The following is a 19,084-nucleotide window of genomic DNA, read 5'->3' as shown; positions in this document are numbered from 1 at the left end:
AAGAGGCCTTATGCTTAAAGTTGGGTCAGGTGTCTGAGTCAGCGTGGGGGTATGAAAACCACCTCTGGAAGTCCTGGCTCTGGGCTCAGCACTCCAGTAACCAGCTATGTCCTTAAGCAGGTTATTTTGTCCCTTTGGACTTCAGCATTCCCATGTACAGATGGGAAGGGGAGAGGTGGGTGCTCTCCAGAGCCCTGGTTCTATCTTTTCCTACCTGAATAATGATCAGAGCAGGTATCACTTATTGTTGGCATGTTAGTGCCAGGTGTGTGCCAAGTGCAGTGCATGCAGTATCTCCTTCAACCCCTACAACAAACCTGTGAAGCTGGTACTGTTATGATTCCTGTTTTACCAAGAAGGGAACTGAAGGCCCCAGGGGTCGCCATGATGGGCCAGATCTTAGTCAGCACATTCTGCTTTCTCTATGTGGGAACTGTATCTTCCTTGGGCTGCAATGTGGCTGTTCATCTTATGGATTAAATGGCCCTTCTTTTTAATTATTTATTCTCCTGTGGGAATCACATGAAAAAGTCGAGTTGGACTTGTTTGGGCTCCCTGGTAGTAGGGCGGGCTCACTTTGGGCACAAGCGTCAGCCAGCGAGAGCAGAGCTCCATGGAAGTCTGGACGAGCCCATGCCAGCCAGAGTTCTTACATAAACAGAACGAAGGCCTAAAGGGCCATGTCTTAGGCTGGGTTCTCTAGAGAAGCAAAACCAGTGAAATGTGTGTGTTTATACATATATATACAGAGAGAGAGAGAGAGAGGGATTTATCTCAAGGAAATGGCTCACATGGTTGTAGAGGCTGGCAAGTTCCCAGTCTGTGGGTCAGGCACCAGGCTGGAGGCTTCTCCTGACACACGTAGGTGCAGGGGCTGACAAACCCAAGATCCATAGGTCAGATTGCAGGCTTCTGGTCCAAGTCCCAAGAACTGGAGGTCAGATGCTGAGAAGCCAAATGCAGGATCCAGAGCAGAGCAAAAGCTAGCTAGCTTTGCCAGAATGTCCACATATATTGGATACAGAATGAACCCCCAAGGAAACTCCCTTTTGACTGACTGGCTGCTTATAGCAGATCTCATTGTGGAGGTGATCACACTATCTCAGATCTCGTCATGGAGGTGATTACGTCATTATATGACTGCCAAACTTCATCATCACTGCCAAACCACTGAGAACCATGGTCCAACCAAGTTGACACACAACCTTAAGGATCAGAGGGCAGGAGGGAGATGCAGAATCTATAACCATCAAACTTCTGTTTAGATAGAAATTTTTAACACGGGGGCAGAAGGCTTGAGTGTGAGTCCTGCCACTTCCTGGTTATCTTCCTGGTCAAGTTCCATGACTTCTCCAAGCCGTTGATTCATTTGTAAAATTTAGATAACAGTAGATTATATTTTATGGAGTGTTGAGAGGAATTATCATGAAAGCCCTCTGTGAACCCTCAGGGCTGTTAGCCTCCCCGAAGCCCTAGTATAGAACTTGGTACAAGTATGTTGTTGTTGTAGCTGCCACTGAGTCCAGTCAGTCCCCAACTCATGGCAACCCCGTGCGTTAATGGAATGAAACTGTCCTGTCCTGCACCACCCCTATGATAGGTTGTAGGTTGGACCATTGTGATTTGTGGGGTTTTCACTGGCTGACTTTTAGATATAGATTGCCAGGCTTTTCTTCCTAGTTAGTTTTAGTCTAGAGGCTCCACTGAAGCCTGTTTAGCACTGTAGCAATGTACAAACCTCCACTGACAGATGGGTGGTGGCTGTGCATGAGGTGCGTTGGCCAGGGACCGAACCAGGTCTCCTGCACAGAAGCTCACGGTGCAAGTATAGCATCTGAAAAACGTTTGCTGATTTGAGCTCAAGGACCCTGGACAGCGGTTTGTTTCCTGGCTTGATGCGAGACTTGGGGTTGGACTTCCCAAATTCCTTTGGAAAGCCGAGTGAAAATTCCAAATTGATTATAGGCAAATGACACTAAGTCCCATTCCTTCCCTCCAGAAAGCAGCTGCCCACCCACCTACCACTGCCTGGCTGGCTAATGGCTGTCCCTCATCAAATCTGGCACTTGTGGTCCTCCATTGGCACCAGCACCATGCCAGGGAGGAAATCTGATTAGAAACCTGCTCCTGAATGGAGCAGACTAACTACAAAGGCCTGGGATGGGGAGGGGACATCAAAGCTATGTTCTTCCTTAAAGGTCACTGGAAGCCAGGCCTCCTGTTAAGAAACAAAACTCCGAGGGAGTTCAAGGACCTGGCCCTGCTCTGGGCCTCAAAGAGCCCGGGGCATCTGCTCTCCTTTTCTGCCTTGCCAGTGGGGCAAAAGGCAGAGAAAGCCCACGCCCTGGGGCCAGGGGCCTGACTCCCAGCCCTGGTTTATGAAAAGCAAATAAATATCTGGCCTCCACAGACAGGCACAACGCCCTTAGCTTTTGAGGGGAGACTTGGCATTTCATTAGTGCTCTCTTTGAAGTCTGCCCTTTAAAAACCAGAATGAGAGAGAAGGGAGAAAGGAAGGGAAGCTGACACAAAAACCTCCCTATCTGGAGTTCCTGATGCTTCTGTTGGTCTTTGCTCATTAAGTAGATGGAAAAGCCTGTCAGGCAAGAAATAATGCCTGGTATTTATACTTTAATGGAACCCAGGGACCAATTAACAATGTTGAGCGCCAACAGGCAAAGCACTTTTGAAAGGAATGGAGGGATCGGAGGGATCGCTTACATTATTACTCCTTTCTCCCCTCTCCCCAAATAAAAGACAAATACTATGTCAACAGTTTCTCAAGAGTGATCCTTTATGTTCTGAAAGTCCTAATACTGACCCATTTATCAAAAGATGCTTGATGCCCCTGCTGAAGAACAGTATCGTTTTATTTTTTGGTGGTGAATCTTTCAGCCATGAAAGGCCCGTGGCTGGTGGAGTGGCGGTATCAGAACCTGCCCTCGACACCCAGCACCCGCACGACGGCCTCCTGCATGGCCTGGTGGATGCCCTGTACCTCCTGCTGTGTCAGTGTCCGCTCCATGTGTCGGTAGGTGATGCGGTAGCAGTGGCTGGTCTTGTGTGTCCTAGAAAACAGAAGAGAGAAGGCAGTGAGTGGGTGGCCCAGAGGCCTTGGCAGCGGGAGGACCTTTGCCCGTGAGGACCAGACCTCCATATCTTGGAGAACTTCAGGCATGACCCCACCACCACACAGAAGTATCACTTTCCCCTAATAATTTGCACCTTCTAAATTCTTTGTGGGAGGATGGTGCTTAAGGAAGTGTTAGCCTTGGATAATCTAGGCTGCTGGCTCCCACTGGACCCTGGGAAGTTTCTTAAAAGCAATTTCCTGGGCCAGGCCCTGGACACACTGACTGAGAGGTAGGCCCTGGATGTGCTGACTAAGAGGTGAGCCCTAGATGTGCTGACTGAGAGGTGGGCCATGGGCATGCTGACAGAGAGGTGAGCCCTAGATGTGCTGACTGAGAGGTGGGCCTTGGGCACGCTGACTGAGAGGTGGGTCCCAGACACGCTGACTGAGAGGTGGGCCATGGACATGCTGACTGAGAGGTGGGCTATGGATACGCTGACTGAGAGTTGGGCCCTAGATGCGCTGAGAGGTAGGACGACGCCCAAGTGGCTGTGCCCAGCAGACAGGGTTAGGAACCCCACCTTCCTCATGTCACAGAGACAATCACGTGACAGTGACCGTGTGTCTGCTCCAGGCCTAAGCCTGGCCACAGGGCCCTGACCACCCACAGGCTGAGCGATGCCCCTCTCTCACACCCCTGCAGGCTGTGGGAAGGACTCACTGTGCCTTCTGGACACATGTTTAATCCTCTGCTTTTACCATGGCGGTGCTGACTGGCTTTTGCAGAATAACTGGGCAGTTCTGGAGTATGTGGACTGGCTAAGTGTAAGGCCTCTATCTGCACCGCAGTTTCTGAGACCTCATTAGGAAGACCCTGGGCCACATGTGGGAAGACCTGAGCTGCTGCCCTGAGCTGCCTTCCCTGGCTGGGCAGCCAGGGGCCTGCCACCTCCCCTCTCTGGGCACTTATGTTTCTCTTTGATATGGGGAGGGGGAGGCTTGTTCAACTTCAGAATCCACGGAATCCTCTTTTCTCGTCCCCAGACACAGCAGAGTCACCTCACACCCTTCCTCCACCTGGAGTGAAGAAACAGCAAATAAGTGGGCCTGGCTGTTCTCCTCTGGAAGGTGTGGGCTGGACAGCTCCCGGCCCTACCAGAAGGGCTAGTGCTGTCGGCAGGTGAAGGCTGGACTTTAACAATGCCAGGGCCCCTGGGCAAAGGGCTGCTGGTGGCTTCACCCCATGCCACATCCTCACCCCTACCTGAACACCTGCTAATTCCCACCATCACCCCTGGATCCAAAGCCTTTGCTTCCAGAGGACACCCAGAACTCCAGGAATCTGCTCCCTTTGTTTTCTCTTCTCTCCTCCCTCTGTTTGCAAGGCAGAGACCTTGGCTGGTTCAGACACACCTGATACACGAAGAGCCGGCCTTGGGTCCTAGCCTCCAAATCTGCTCTTCACCTCCTCTCCCCGCACCTCTTCCCTTCTCTTCCCCACCTGGGGGTGGTCATTTCTGAGCCCCTTTCAGGAAGGATATGCTTACAGGATGTAGGGTGCTGTGACTCACAGGGTTACCTGCTTTCAGGTGGGTACAGGGCCCCTGTTTGGATCAGCCTAGGACGATGTCACTGGTGAGTGTTACAGTCACCATGTCTAGAGGGGAGAAGGCCCCTCCTTTAGGAGCTTCTTTGGGATTCCTGAAATCACGTCACTTGCTCTGTTCTTGCACCTGATACCAGCTGTTCAGCTAATCTCAGGCCCAGGGCTCTGCTCAATCCGCATGTCTGTAGGTGGGTCCTGAGTGCTGGGAAGGCATTGCTGCTAAGCTGCCCCAAGAGCCCCCATTTCTCTTTACTTGACGCCCTGATACACAAGCCATCCAGGTACCAAACTGCCAGCCAGGCAGAGAAACCTGGCTCAGAGGTGAGACTGAGAGGCACTCCAGGAGTGAGAGCTGGTGAAGCAATGCACCCCAAAACCCACTGCATCAAGTGCTGTCTTATTCCATTCAAAACCCAATCGCTCAGTTATAGTCATTGGTTTTTGACAGGGTGCCAAGACCATCCAATGGAAAATGTCTTTTCAACAAATGGTGCTGGGACAGCTGCATAGGTACATACAAAAAATGAACATGAACCCCTTCCTCACACCATACAAAAAATTAACTCAAAATGGATCATAGACCTAAATGTAAGAGCTAAAACTACTATAACACTTTAAAAAGAAAACAGAGGAGTAAATCTTCATGACCCTGGGTTAGGCAAAATCTTCCGAGACATAACACCAAAAGCACAAGCAACAAAAGAAAAACTAGATGGGACTTCATCAAAATTTTAAAACTTTTGTGTCTCATAGGATACCATGAAAAGAATGAAAAGACAACCCACAGAAGAAAATATTTGCAATGCAAATCACATATCTGATAAGGGACTTGTAGCTAGAGTATATAAAGAACTCTTACTACTCAACAATAAAAAGACGAATAACACAGAAATGGGCCAAGGACATGAATAGACATTCCTCCGAAAAAGACATACAAATGACCAATAAAAACATGAAACGATGCTCAACAGCATTAGTCGTTAGGTAAATACAAATCCAAACCATAATGAGATATCACTTCACAACCACTAGGATGGCTACGATAAAAAAGACAGACAATAACAAGTATTGGCGAGGATGTAGAAAAATTGGAACCCTCGTATAATGCTCGTAGGAATGCAACTGCTTTGGAAAACAGTTTAGCGGTTCCTCAAAAAGTTAAACATAGGATTCCCATAAGGTGCAGGAATTCACTCCTAGGTATACAGCCAAGAGAAATGAAAACATATGACCACATTATACACAAATGTTCATCGTAGCTTTATTCTTAATAGCCACAAAGTGTAAATAACCCAAGCGTTCATCAACTGCTAAATATGGATAAACACAATGTGTTCTATCCACACAATGGGGTATTATTTGGCCATAAGAAGAGCTGAAGTATTGACACATGCTACAACATAGATAAACCCTGAAAACATGATAAATGAAAAAAGCCAGACACAAAAGACCACATACCGTGTGATTCTATTTACGTGAAATGTCCAGAATAGGCCAATCTATAGAGATGGAAAGTAGGTTAGTGGTTACCAGGGCTGGGGGGTTGAGAGGAATGAGAAATGACTGCTAATGGGGTAAGAGGTTTCTTTTGGGCTTATGAAAATGTTCTGGAATTAGATCATGGTGATGGTTGCACAGCTCTGTGAATATACTACAAACTGCTGAAGTGTACGTTTAAATGGCTATATGGTATGTGAATTGTATCTCAATACCAAAACCTGTCGCCAGTGAGTTGATTCTGACTGATAGTGAATCTATAGGACAGAGGACAACTGCTGCAAAGGGTTTCTAATGAATGGCTGGTAAATTCAAACTGCTGACCTTGGTTAGCAGCTGTAGCTCTAAACCATTGCACCACCAGAGCTCCATATTTCAATAAGGCTGTTCTATTAAAAAGAAAAAGGCATGTGGATCTGCCCTGGTGGGCACTAGTGGGTCTGGGCACTGTGGAGTGCTGGTCTCCCTGTCTGCCCCAACCTGTCATCCACTGTCCCCTCATGTGCTCTCCCAAACCCAGGGCTGACTGTCCTGTTCCACCCTCACCTCTGTGCCCAGAGCAATGTCTGACACACAGTAAGCGCAGGCTAAAGTCTGCTGAAGGAACGTGCATGTGTCCCCTGAGTGGGGCGTGCCACAGCTTTGCAGTGCATGGGTGGATGTGGGCTTCCTGTGCCCTGCTGAGTTCCCACGGCCCTTGCCTGTGTGCAGCCCCTCGTTCCTCCTCCCTACTGCTGCCTCTGACGGTGATGGGACAGACGGATGGGCCATGAGGCACCAGAGAGCAGCAACCAACAATTCCGGAACCTTGCCAGGCTCTTCCCATCTCCCTAGCAGAGGGGGCAGCTGTGTCAAGGGGTGGGGCAGGCCCTGGGGTAAGCTGCCTGGGTTTAAGGGCAGCGCCCATTTCCCACCTGTGCACCCCTGGCTAGCTGTTTAACTGGGCCTCCGTTTCTTTATTTATGAAATGTGGAAAATCATTGTGTCGACTTCACGGGACTGTTCAAATGAGACCCCGAAGATAAAGCATGTCAAGCACTTAGCACAACACCCAGCCCGCTATGAGAACTCAAAACAGTGACCTCTTTTCATTATTTTATAAACACAGAGAGCAGTGAATGCTGCAAGAGCAGCGGCAGCTGTTGGTAGGGGCCGGCCGAGCCCCACTCTTCCTGAGTCCCAGGCATGAAAGGCTTTGCAGAACTCCGTCCTCAGGGAAAACCTTGAAGCCGCAGAGCCTGGTACACATGCTCTATGGACAAGCTCCAAGGGGCTTCCCTGCCAGGCAGGCTGGATGGGCCCCCAGTATTGCTGGAGGGTGGGAGGCCTGCCCTGCTGGGTGGGAACCTGTAGCCACAGTGGCCAGAGGCGGAGGTGCAGCCCTGACTGCCCAGTCTAGACTGGAGACCCTTCTCCCTGGCCTCCCACGTGCAGAAGACAGCCTTTCTTTCCTGCTTGCATCTTAAAGGAGAGGTGCTGCAAAACACTAGGTTTCTAAGATGTGAGCCTCCAGAGGAGGAAGATTTCTTTATTTTCTAGTTGGTTCACTCAGGTACCTGCTAGCTGAGAGCTGGTAACATGGCCGCCTAAAAGGTGAGATTTCCAACTGAAAATGAATGGAAAAAAAAGTATCATCCTGTTTCTACACACTTCAAAAGAGGCCCCTGTAAGAATGCTTGAGATTGAAACAGCTTTTAGAAAACATTTTGATGAGTTAAGTGAAAATGAATCATAAACATATGGATTAATTTTATAAATTGAGAGAAATTAAATATTATTTCAAAAGATTCAATGGAAAATCAACCAGGTTCCTAACATTGATGGACATAGTGAGGGTTTCTTTTTCCTTATTCTCTAGAAACTTCTGCCTGGAGCTTTCAGGGGGCAGGGCACACTCCCATCCTCCTTGCGTGCTGGAGAACTGACGGGAGTGAAGCTGGTAACTGGTTATGAGTGGAGCCTGGCGTAGCACCCAGATCTCCCCACGCTTGAAGAGCGGCCTGTCCATGAAAACCCCAGAGTGATGGAGTGGGGAATCTTGCAGCTTAGAAAGGAATAGCAAGAAAATGGATTCCTCTGTGGGAGGGATGCCCCCAGTGTCCCAGTAGCTGAAGTCAGCCCCACACGTTTGAATTAGAGCTCTTTCAACTCTCTGGCATCACCCAGTGTAGCCCCTTTTAACTCTCCCTCCCCAAAAAGGTAAAATAAAGGAAAAACCAGTTGCCACTGAGCTGATTCCAACTCATGGTGACCCCATGTGTGTTACAGTAGTACTGTGCTCCACAGGGTTTTCAATGGCTGAAGTTTTGGAAGTAGTAGATCATCAGACTTTTCTTCCGAAATGCCTCTGGGTAGATTCAAACCACCAATCTTTCAGTTGGTAGCTAAGTGCTTAACCATTTGCACCACCCAGGGACTCCTTTTAGCCTGAAGTTTCTGAGTATTTCACCTGGCATGACCCCCATTGTTGCTGTTAGTTGCTTGCTGTTGAGTTGGCTCCCACTCACGGTGATGAGGGAACAATGGGGGCAGTGGACAGGGACATTCAGTAGAGGCCTTTCCTGACTATAGCGTCATTAAGAGGTGGGCTGGAAAGCAAAGCAGTGAGCTGGGAATTAAAGGGCTGTGAGGAGAGTGTGGAGAGGGAGGTGGGGGCTATGGCTACAGCTTCTCTTCCTGAGGAGCTGGACATGACCTTCAGGAAGAGAGGTCCCCCTTGAGGAAGACAGAGTGCTGCATTTACAACTGGGAGCTTTAAAGGCAAATACTAGTACTCTCTGATGTACTTCACAGCCTGTAACCCAAAAAACCCAGGGCAGTCAAGTCGATTCCGACTCATAGCGACCCTATAGGACAGAGTAGAACTGCCCCATAGAGTTTCTGAGGAACACCTGGCAGATTCGAACTGCCAACCCTTTGGTTAGCAGCCGTAGCACTTAACCACTACACCACCAGTCACAGACTCTACTCACAGGCAAAGCCAACAGTGGTTGTTACTTGCCATGGAGTCAGCTCCGACTCATGGTGACCCATGTATAGCAGAATAAAACACTGTCTGGTCCTGTGCATGTTCATGATCATTGGTATGTATGAGCCTGTTATTTTGGCTACTGTGTCAATCCATCTCATTGAAGGTTTCCCTCATTTTTGCTGACCCTCTACATGATGTCCTTTTCTAGTGTTGGTCTTTCCAGGTGATGTGCCCAAAGTAAGGGAGCCAGTCTTGTTATCCTTGCTTCTAAGGAACATTCTGGTTGTGTATCTTCTAAGACTGATTTGTTCGTTCTTCTGGTGGTCCGTGGCATGTATATTCAATATTCTTCACCAATGTTATCAATCCTTCTTCTGTCTCCCCTTTTCACTATCCAACTTTTGTATGAATAAAAGGCAACTGAAAAGACTATGGCTTTGGTCAGATGCACTTTAGACATTAAAGTGACATCTTTGCTTAAAAAAACTATAAATAGGTCTTTTATACCAGATTTGCTCAATGCAATACATTATTTGGTTCCTTGACTGCTGCTTCCATGGACATAATTGTTGAAACAAGTAGACTGAAATCTTTGACAACTTCAATTTCTTCTCCATTTATCATGATGTTGTTTGTAAGTCCAGTTGTGAGGATTTTTGTTTTCTTCACATTCAGTTGCAAAAGTCAGCTACATTGCCCATTACCAAGTTTTATAGGAGAGAGCCTAAAAATTCCTTTTGGTGCTGGACTTTCACTGCGTGGACATATTAGCCAAAATGAGTTGGTTACTGGTTGGAGCTTGAATTTTATTTTACAACGATTTGGGTTAAGAATCTTAGAATGCTTCAACTGCAAGGGGCTTCAGTGATCGCTAGCTCAACTCTTCTACTTCGTAGACTCATTTGGTCATTCAACAAATATTATGTTCTAGGACTGAACTAAACAGAGATAAGTACATGAATGGAACCTAGGATCTGCCCTCAAGCAGCTCACATCTGGCGGTCAGTGGTCTTCCTGAGGTCCTGCAGTCACCAGGCAGGAGGCTGAGTGGAGAACCACTGCCTGTTAGGGCCCCACAGCTTCAGAGGACTTGGACTTCACCACCACTCGATGGTAGTGCACAATAAAGTTATTATGCCACATTCCGCATACAACCTCCTTTACTCCAGAGATTTGCTCCTCAGAAGATAGTTTTTTTTCTCTGATACTCCCCATAAGCACTTACATGGTATTATTTGTCTAGCCCACTGCCCGCCTGTCAATTTCTCGTACTGTGGTGGTTGTGTGTTGCTATGATGCTGAAAGCTATGCTACTTGTATTTCAAATACCAGCAGGGTCACACATGGTGGGCAGGTTTTCACAACAGAACAGTGCCTGACTTGCTGGCTCTGGAACATCGCCAGGAGGAATCAATTGCTGGAGTAGGACATCATGAAGTTTGATAAAGTAGAGGGCCAGTGCGGGCCAGACAGACCCTCGGTGAGATGGACTGGCACAGTGGCCGCAATGATAGACTTGAAAATGCTGGTAATTGTGAGGCTGATGGAGGACCAGGCGACATTCGTTCTATTGTACATTAGGTCGCCATGAGTCGAAGTCAGTTTCACGGCAGGTAGGTATGTATGTTTGTATGTATGCATGTATGCACAGTAACACCTGCAAAAGCTGGAACCTGTGTAAGGTGGAAACCTGTCAGAGATGGAAAGTTCAAATATTTTCCACTAAAACCAGTGATAGAGAAATGGTAAGACTGCACCCTGTCAAAGGCAGAAAACTTGCAAGACCTGGGAAAACAAGGCAGTCCCGTCAAGTTCCTGCTCTTACAGGTTCCACCGTCTATCTGTCTGTCTGTCTGTCTAGCATGGTGCAGGGGATATAAGGCACACAAAACGAACAGCTGAACATCCTGGCCTCTAGGGGCTTACCTTTCAGTGCAGAAATGGGCCATTAAACAGCCCATCCTCACCCATGATGAGCTGGGTCTCCACAAGGCCATGGTGCACTGCCGTCCCTGTGCCCCTGTCTCCTTCCCTTCACACTGGCTGCCCATCAGATTCCATCCTGACAGTCAGCCTAGATCTGGAACAAGAACCAGGACTCCAACTTCTCCCCCAGCTGACTTTTGCTGTGATTGCTAAGGCCCACCAAACCCTGCCACCCTGCATCCTTCCGGCTGCTGGTGCAGTGACCAGAAGCCAGGGCCGGAGGGCAGCCCCATGTGGACTGGTGGAAGAGCCGGGCTGGATGATGGGTGCACCAGCAGGAGAGAGCGCGCACTTTGCCGCCTCCGCTCCCAAAGCCCTACCTCACACCAAAGGAAAGCACGGCTAGGTGCTGTGTATAGCCTGAGATGAAGAAAGGATGACTGACATGAATGTTTAAAAGGGGTCCTTTTTCAGTTCTTTCTTGTTTTTCTTCCTGACCAACTAAATAATAAAACTTGTTGTTGTTAGTTGCTGTTGGGTCAGCTCTGACTCACGGTGACCCCACGTACAAAAAAATGAAATGTTACCTGGTCCTGTGCCATCTTCACAATCGCTGGTATGCTTAAGTCCATTGTTGCAGCCACTGTGTACTCTGAGTGCCTTCTAGCCTAGGGGCCTCATCTTCCAGCCCTATATTGGGCAATGTTTTGTTGTGATCCATAGGGTTTTCACTGACTAATTTTCAGAAGTAGATTGCCAGGTCTTTCTCCATAGTCTTAGTCTGGAAGCTCCACTGAAACCTGTCCACCGTGGGTGACCCTGCTGGTATTAAAATACTAGTGGCATAGCTTTCTTCATCATAGCAACATGCAAACTGACAGATGGGTGGTGGGACGATAAAAGTAACTAGTGCCAAAAGTATTGCTTAAAGTATTTATTGCTGCTCTCCAGCTTAAAGTGTGGCCAGTAATGGACTTTCTAAAACAACTTAATCCAGTCTCACTGGAAAGAAGGAACAATGGGTCAGAGTGACAGCGAGGGCGGAAATACTTCTATTACACAACCACTTGGTTCACCTTGACAACCAAACTGGCTCCAGCCTCAACCTAAAGCCATTTCCCGGGATCCAGCCCAAGCCCAGCTCGCGCAGCACATATGTGAGGGCTCTGCTTTCTCCTCTGTGGCAAGTGCAGTCACTTCCGGCTTTTGGATTGTGAATTCGACACCTCCCACAGTAGATCACTTGTGACCAGGAGTCATTGCAGATGTCACCTCTTTAGGTCAGAGACCACTCTACAGGTGAGAAGAGCCATCAAGGGGCAGGCTCTGTTTTCAGAGAAACAAACAGGTCTTCCTGGCTCACATGAATTTGAGGCCCTGGTTAGCACACCTGTCTGCTAACTGAAAGGTTGGAGGTTTGAGTCCACCTACAGGCACCTCGGAAGAAAGGCCTGGTGATCTACTTCTGAAAAATTAGGTATTGGAAACCCTAAGGGGCAGTTCTTCTCTGACACACATGGGGTCACCAAGAGTCAGGGTTGACAGTAACTGGTTCACTGGTTTTGGGATGAGGCAGGAGCTCAGTCTGAAGCCCACAAGGGAGCAGCCCTGATGATCCTGAGCTTCAAGACACAGTGCCTTCATGGGCCACTCTCATCCCAGTGTTTGACTCTGAGAAACAGTATAAAGGGAGAGGGAGAGGGAGGGTGGGGGTGGAGAAGGAGGGCAGGGGGGAGAGGGGGGATGGGGGAGAGAAAGGGCAGGGGGAAAAGGGAGGATGGGGGCAAGGGAAAGGTAGGGGAGGGGGAGGGTGGAGCAGAGGGAGGTTGAGGGAGAGAGGAGGGTGGGGGAGATGGAGGGTGGGGGGTAGAAAGAGGGTGAGGGGAGAGGGAGGGCAGGGGGGAACATTTGTTCATGGCACCCCTGTACATACAAAATGAAGTAGGGTGCGGTCGGGTGGAGAACAGCACAAAGTCTGTGGTTACAGAACCCTGGGTTCCAATCCCTATCTGCCCTTTCTACCTACATGATATGGGGCAGTTCAATTAAGCCCTCAAGCCTCAGAGGCCTTACCTATAAAGTAAGGTAACCACACTTGCTTCCTGGGGGCCCGGGCTGATGGGGGGTGTACACAGAGGGATATGTAGAGAGCCTGGCCCAGAGCTGCTGCTATGTCCTGTAGTGGGCCCGTCTTTCTCCTTCCTCAATGGGGCTTATGGAGAGAGGAATGAAACTCTGGACTTGTGCTTCCTATGAGTTTCTTTTAACATCCTCTATGGGCTTGGAATCTGACTCTTGACCGGCAGGCCAGGCTTCCTCCCTACAGCACGCTGAGCAGGTTAGTTAGCCTTGACTGCAACAGTGAAGGCAGGAGTGAAAATCAGGCAGCGTGACAAACTGCTGCTCAGAATTGGGCAGGATGTAGGTAAGTGGTCTGGAAACTAAATTTCCCCTTTACCTTCCCTACATATATACATTTGTAAAAAGTCAAAAGGGAAGAGGAGCAGTGGAATTCTGACACAAAGAACAAGGAGCCGATGACTCTACACAGCTCTTTCTAATGAACAGCTGTGGGTTTCCTAGGGGAGAAGGCCTCCCTGGGTTAACGTAATGGAGAGAGCACAAGCCTGGAGGCAGGAGACCGCGTTGCGTGTGAGCCCTCGTTTGGCCTTGACCGGCCCCACTTCTTCCTCCAGGGGATGAGGGCTGGTCTACATGGTTCCTTCTGGCTCTAACACTTGCTGTGTGCAGAGGACAGCAGAGGTGCCACAGTCAATGCCTTTGCGCCTGCAGGCAATGGCAGAGAGGAGGCCCTGGGTGGGAGGAATGGCCAGGCTGGCTAAGGCACCCACAGAAGAGGCACTGGTGAGAGATGGACATGAGCGAGCCTGGTGAGGGTAGGGGCAGCACACAGGGCCCACGAAGAAAGCATCTGTGACAAGCTGGGTCTTGGGTTGTGATTCAGACAATGTGGACACCTTTGGTCCCTCCCTGCCTCCATACATGCATACTCGCCACACTAAGTGGTCTCGGAACAGGCCTGTGGTGGGCCACACTGAGCTGAGCCCCCGGCTCACAGTGCAAAGACAGGAGCTGCCTCTGACAGCCACTCTGCTGTTGTGACATCTTTCTATAGGGATTTCTGTTCTTGGAGTCAGTCACCAGAAACCACACCAGATGGCTCCTCTGACAGTTGCTGCCATGGGAACAACAGCGCACCCTAGCCCCCAGTCGTGGAGAGCCAGGACCGGAGAGAGCCGTGCCAGGTAGGCAGGCACAGAGGCTAGCTCTCACACGCCTCCCACTCGGGCCTCCTCAGGAGCTCCTCAGGGACATGCATTTTGCAGGCAAGAAATGCTTCTTAACATCAAACACTCACCATGTTCTCAGGGATGTTTCAAAGCACCCCTAGGTTTTCCTTCCATCTTCCCTGTAACCTTTTCTGGTTCTCCAAGTGGGCATCTCATGCCAAGCACCTCATAAGGGGCAGTTTGTGCTCCTGCCTCCAAGGTGATGGGCGCAGCTGCCCTTGGTTTCTATGTGTCTACGGGAACATGACTGCCTGGGGGACTGTGCTACTAGATTTTCTCATGGAGAGGCATGGGGTGCAGCCTGGCTCAGCCTAAGTGCTACCCCTTCCCAGCCACGGGATCCCTGGCCAGTGCTTCATCCCATCCTGGTCCAGCATCCTCCTTTCAGGGATACAGAGAACGAATTCAGAGGGTGTTCGAAGGGACTGAATGCAAAAGTATATGCAGTGCCTAGTGTGGTCTGGGCTTGTATCAACCAACCATATCATTATTTTATGCAGTTAAAGATTAGAGGGAGTTCCTGGGTGGTGCAAACTAAAAGGTTGGCGGTTCAAGTCCACCCAGAGACTCCTCAGAAGAAGGGCCTGATGATCTACTTCTAAAAATTCAGCCACTGAAAACCCTATGAAGCACAGTCCTAGTCTGACACACATGGGGAATCGACTCGACAGCAACTGGTTTCTGAAGATGAGAGAGCCCCCACTTTGGGCCACAGGTAGACAAGACCTGAATGGCCTTAGATGCATTGTCTGAGCCTCAGCTTCCTCATCGGAGAAAACAGCATTGATGTGCACCTGGCAGGGTCCTTCCCAGATGGCTTATCTTGACTTCATTAGCTCAGCAACTAAGTGGTCCTGCATGTTACATAAAGGTGTTTTTAGGGCCCCCACTCAACATCCTGTGACAGAGTGTACCCTATTTCACAAATTCTTTTCAACAGCCCCACTGTCTTTCACACGATCCTCAGACATTTCTAACACACTTGAAACAATGTCTCGTTTTGCACCATTTAAAAAGCTCTGTGCTTTTTGGTTGTGTGAAAAATTTGGATGAGATTTGATTTAACTCTGGCTCAGTCTGCTGAGCCAGAGTCAACAAAGCTGACTTTAACTCCTCACATTCCGAGCTTGCTTCCCCACTGTGCTGACGCTGTGGTGGGTGAGTCAGGCTACAGACAGAGGAGTTGAGGTAGGTGAAGTACTACCTGTCCAACCTGATCAACCTGTGATGAGGCAGACATTGTCATGGAGCCAAGACACGTATACGAATGGCTTGTTTAATACAGAAACCCCCATCAAGGGGCTCTTCTGGGCATGGCACAGTGACCGCGTAAGGGGAAGAAGCTTTCCAAACCCCAAGAAGGATTAGGCCAGATCACAACCTGCTTGGAAGTTAAGACATCCGCGCCTGAACAGATAGCCAACAGCACAAGGCTACGAACGTGAGGTGGTACATGAATGGCATAACCTGTAAACAACTCAGGAGATCAGAGAAGGCCTGCAGGGGAGAAGGGTAGATCAGATCTTGGAGTATGAGTAGGGCTGACTGGTGAGGGGCAAGGAACGCATTCTAGCCGGCAAAACAACACAAGTTGTATTTTTCCCCTTTCATTTCAGCACATAGTTGCTGAGTGTATGCTTCAGGTATCAGAGGTCCAACGAGAAAGAAAGATTTCTGGGAACCCTGTTCTAGGGCATGCCTGGCCTATTGGGAGAGGCCTACTTGGCCCTGGGGTGTATCAGAAGTGGCTGACCCTGCCCAGGGAGATCAGAACAGCTTTGCAGACTGGGGCCATTGGACCTGGGGCTGGAAGGATGAGATGTGAGTTTGCCACGGTCAAAGGACATGAATCTTGGGCACACACAGGCAGGCTCAAGGAAAGGCGCAGAGTGGCTGGCCTGGAGTGGGGAAGTGGGAGGCAGGAGGCTGCCAAGTTGGGTCAGTCCCAGGGGAGGGCTTTACATTCCTGGCTAAGAAGTCTCAGCCTAAAATACATCATTAAGCAATCAACCAAACACAGGAGGCCAGTAACAGGTTGCTAGAGAATCCTAAGAAAGAATGGAAGGGCCTTGCTCTAGGCGGTTTCACTCCACAGAGAGGTTGCCCTCAGTCAGCTTCACATCTCATTCCCCCCAAACAACAGAGGGCTACTGAGGTATTATGGTGTGCCATGCCACCTTCTAGTATCGATAGTCCTATCCAACTGAGGTTGCTGTGAGTCGGAATGGCAATAGGTTTTTTTTTTTCAATCCAACCAAGGATTATGCTATAGATCCATTCTAGCCCCATTATCTATGAGTAGATTTACCCATGACTGTATTACATGGTGTAGCTTTTTTATTTCTTTAGTGAGTAATGGATGCAATGAGCTATTTACTTTAATAAAGACTCAGTGTCTAGCTAATTATGAAGGAATTCTACATTAGTTAAGAGAAATTTATATATACATTTCCAAGGACTTATGGTTATTTTTCAAATACTTGAAGAAGGGACTCTCTGAGCCTAATCTACAAGGCCATCTCTTGACAAATAGTGAGTGACTGAGGAGAGGGACAAAACAGTGGTTTGGCTAGCAGAATAAGTTTCCAATACCCATAACACATTAGGCTTAGGCATAGCAGTGACCTCTTAGTTAAAGACTACTCATGATACAAGTAACATGCTTTATAGGTATTTTATGGGGGCAGTGGTGGTTCAGTGGTAAGGCTCTCACCTTTCATGCAGGAGACCTGAGTTTAATACCCAGCCAGTGTACCTCATGCACAGCTACCACCTGTCTATCAGTAGAGACTTGCATGTTGCTATGATGCTGGACAGGTTTCAGTGAGCTTCCAGACTAAGATGGACTAGGAAGAAAGGCCTGGTAATCTATTTCTGAAAATCATCCAGTGAAAACTCTAGGGATCACAGCTGTCTGATCCACAACAGATCATTGGGATGGCTCAGGACCGAGCAGCATTTTGTTCCACTGTGTATGGGGTTGCCATGACTCGGGAGCCAACTTGACAGCAGCTAACAACAACAGCAAAGATCTTCTAGTCCATGCTTGCCTTCTTCCTACAAAGCACTGGTCAAGTAGCTGCCCAACTCAGGCTGGATGGCTTCTAGAACAGCCTGTTGCTGGCTCCAACCATGCGGTAAAGAGAGCTCCTCTTTACACTGAGCACCAAGGGCTTCCTGGTTCCTCCCACACGGCCCTGGGTTCTCCCAAGTCCTTCTCCTACATGGCAGCCTTTAAACTCCCCAACTTACCGTCAGCAAAACAACAGCAAGCTGGCAGGCCTTCCAGGATCACTGATGGTAAGAGTGGGGAGAGGGCTCATTTATTCATTCACTGAACACCCACTGTGCACCTGGCCTCATGGAGCATCCAGTCTAGCACAGGACAGAGGCACTAATCAGAGTTAGGGTGCTGAGGGTTATGAAGAAGAGGTACGTGGTACTATGAGGCTGGTAATAGGCCAACTAACCCAGACAGGTGGGTCTGAGAAGGTTCCTCATGTGTGTGAGTGAGGGAAGGAATCAACCAGGTGAGAGGTGGTGAGGGGTGGGGATGGGCACTTCTCCCAGCAGAGGGAGCAGTGTGTATCACGGCCCTGTGGTCTGAGCCTCCCCCACCCCCTTCTCCTCCTGAGCTCTAGGGTCTGGGTAGGGGTGCGTGCCTTCCCTAAGCTGGAGTCTTCTCCTCTGTGACGTGGAGAAAACCATTCTGCGTGTCCCGCAGGTGGAGCCAACAGCACTGTGCCTGGCACAGGTGAGCCCCACCAGCTGACAACCTTGTTCCCAGATTAGGTTGTTTTTGAAAACAAGCAACAGAACCCCAAGCCTCTCCCACTGATGCCTTTTGCACCCTCCAAATTAAGTTGCATGCATGTTCTCTTTGGAGGAGATAGTGTGTGTTGGAATTCAGAAGCTCCTGGAATGTTTGCTCTCACCACACTGCAGTCTTACTGCAGTCATGGCTGTTCATAACAGATTCCGTTTTCACCTTCTGGAAGGGACAAAGCAAAGCTGTTCTAGTTGACATGGGCCTGAGGGTCCCACTGACTGGTCTCTGCCCCTGGCCCGTAGCAGCCTCCCCCAGCACACCGTCAGGATCCCTAGGCTCCAAGGACGCCGACTTAAAACCATTCCATATCCTATAACAGAAGAGACTGAGGCTCACAGACACAATGTTTTGTCTGAAGTCATCTCAAAATTTACACATCCGAGTGACACTTGCTGAAATTATGACTGGAGCTCATTTCGGGGACCACATCCTTCTAAATAAAGAGAAGACTTGCTCCTGTGGAATTACAGTGGGGGTGGGCAGGCCCAGGGGCCAGAAACCTCAATTCCTACGCTAGGGCTCCTCTTCATGACAAGTGACCCTGGTGCAAGTCCCTGCTCGGCTTGGAGCCTCAGTTTCCCTCTCCCCCAGTGGCGATTATAACAGCAAAGCACGAAGAGCCTCCAAGTGTTCATGACAGCCAATGATGTTAAAGCATTTTGTAATTACAAATGACTATTCAAATTTATCATTATAAAGAGTTCAGTTTTGCAAATGGCCAAACAACATTTGGGGCTAAAATTAGCATGGAAAAGTTATCTAATGAAATAATATTCCATAGATGTTAAAACAGTAACAATTATTGCTTACCAATTAAATTCCTGGATATGTCTAGAAATATGAGTGGGTGTATCACAAAAAGTAGCTGCTC

At 49.0% G+C, this 19,084-nt stretch overlaps 1 protein-coding gene across 10 annotated transcripts in view; it reads right to left on the bottom strand.

Annotated features, from left to right (window-relative positions):
- Nucleotides 1-2,373: 2,373 nt before the first annotated feature.
- The window catches only part of FARS2 (phenylalanyl-tRNA synthetase 2, mitochondrial), a 648,562-nt gene continuing 631,851 nt past the window's right edge, over nt 2,374-19,084 (bottom strand). For 9 of the 10 annotated variants that reach the window (XM_049882699.1, XM_049882660.1, XM_049882671.1 and 6 more), the window contains one exon: nt 2,374-3,068. In XM_049882699.1, the coding sequence (XP_049738656.1) occupies nt 2,892-3,068 (177 nt within the window). In that variant the 3' untranslated portion in view covers nt 2,374-2,891. The remainder of the gene's footprint in view (nt 3,069-19,084) is intronic. The other variant, XM_049882710.1, reaches the window with a different exon arrangement.

This window comes from Elephas maximus, chromosome 1 (assembly GCF_024166365.1).
Source record: "Elephas maximus indicus isolate mEleMax1 chromosome 1, mEleMax1 primary haplotype, whole genome shotgun sequence".
NCBI lineage: Eukaryota > Metazoa > Chordata > Mammalia > Proboscidea > Elephantidae > Elephas > Elephas maximus.
This window is presented reverse-complemented; position numbering and strand designations above follow the sequence as displayed.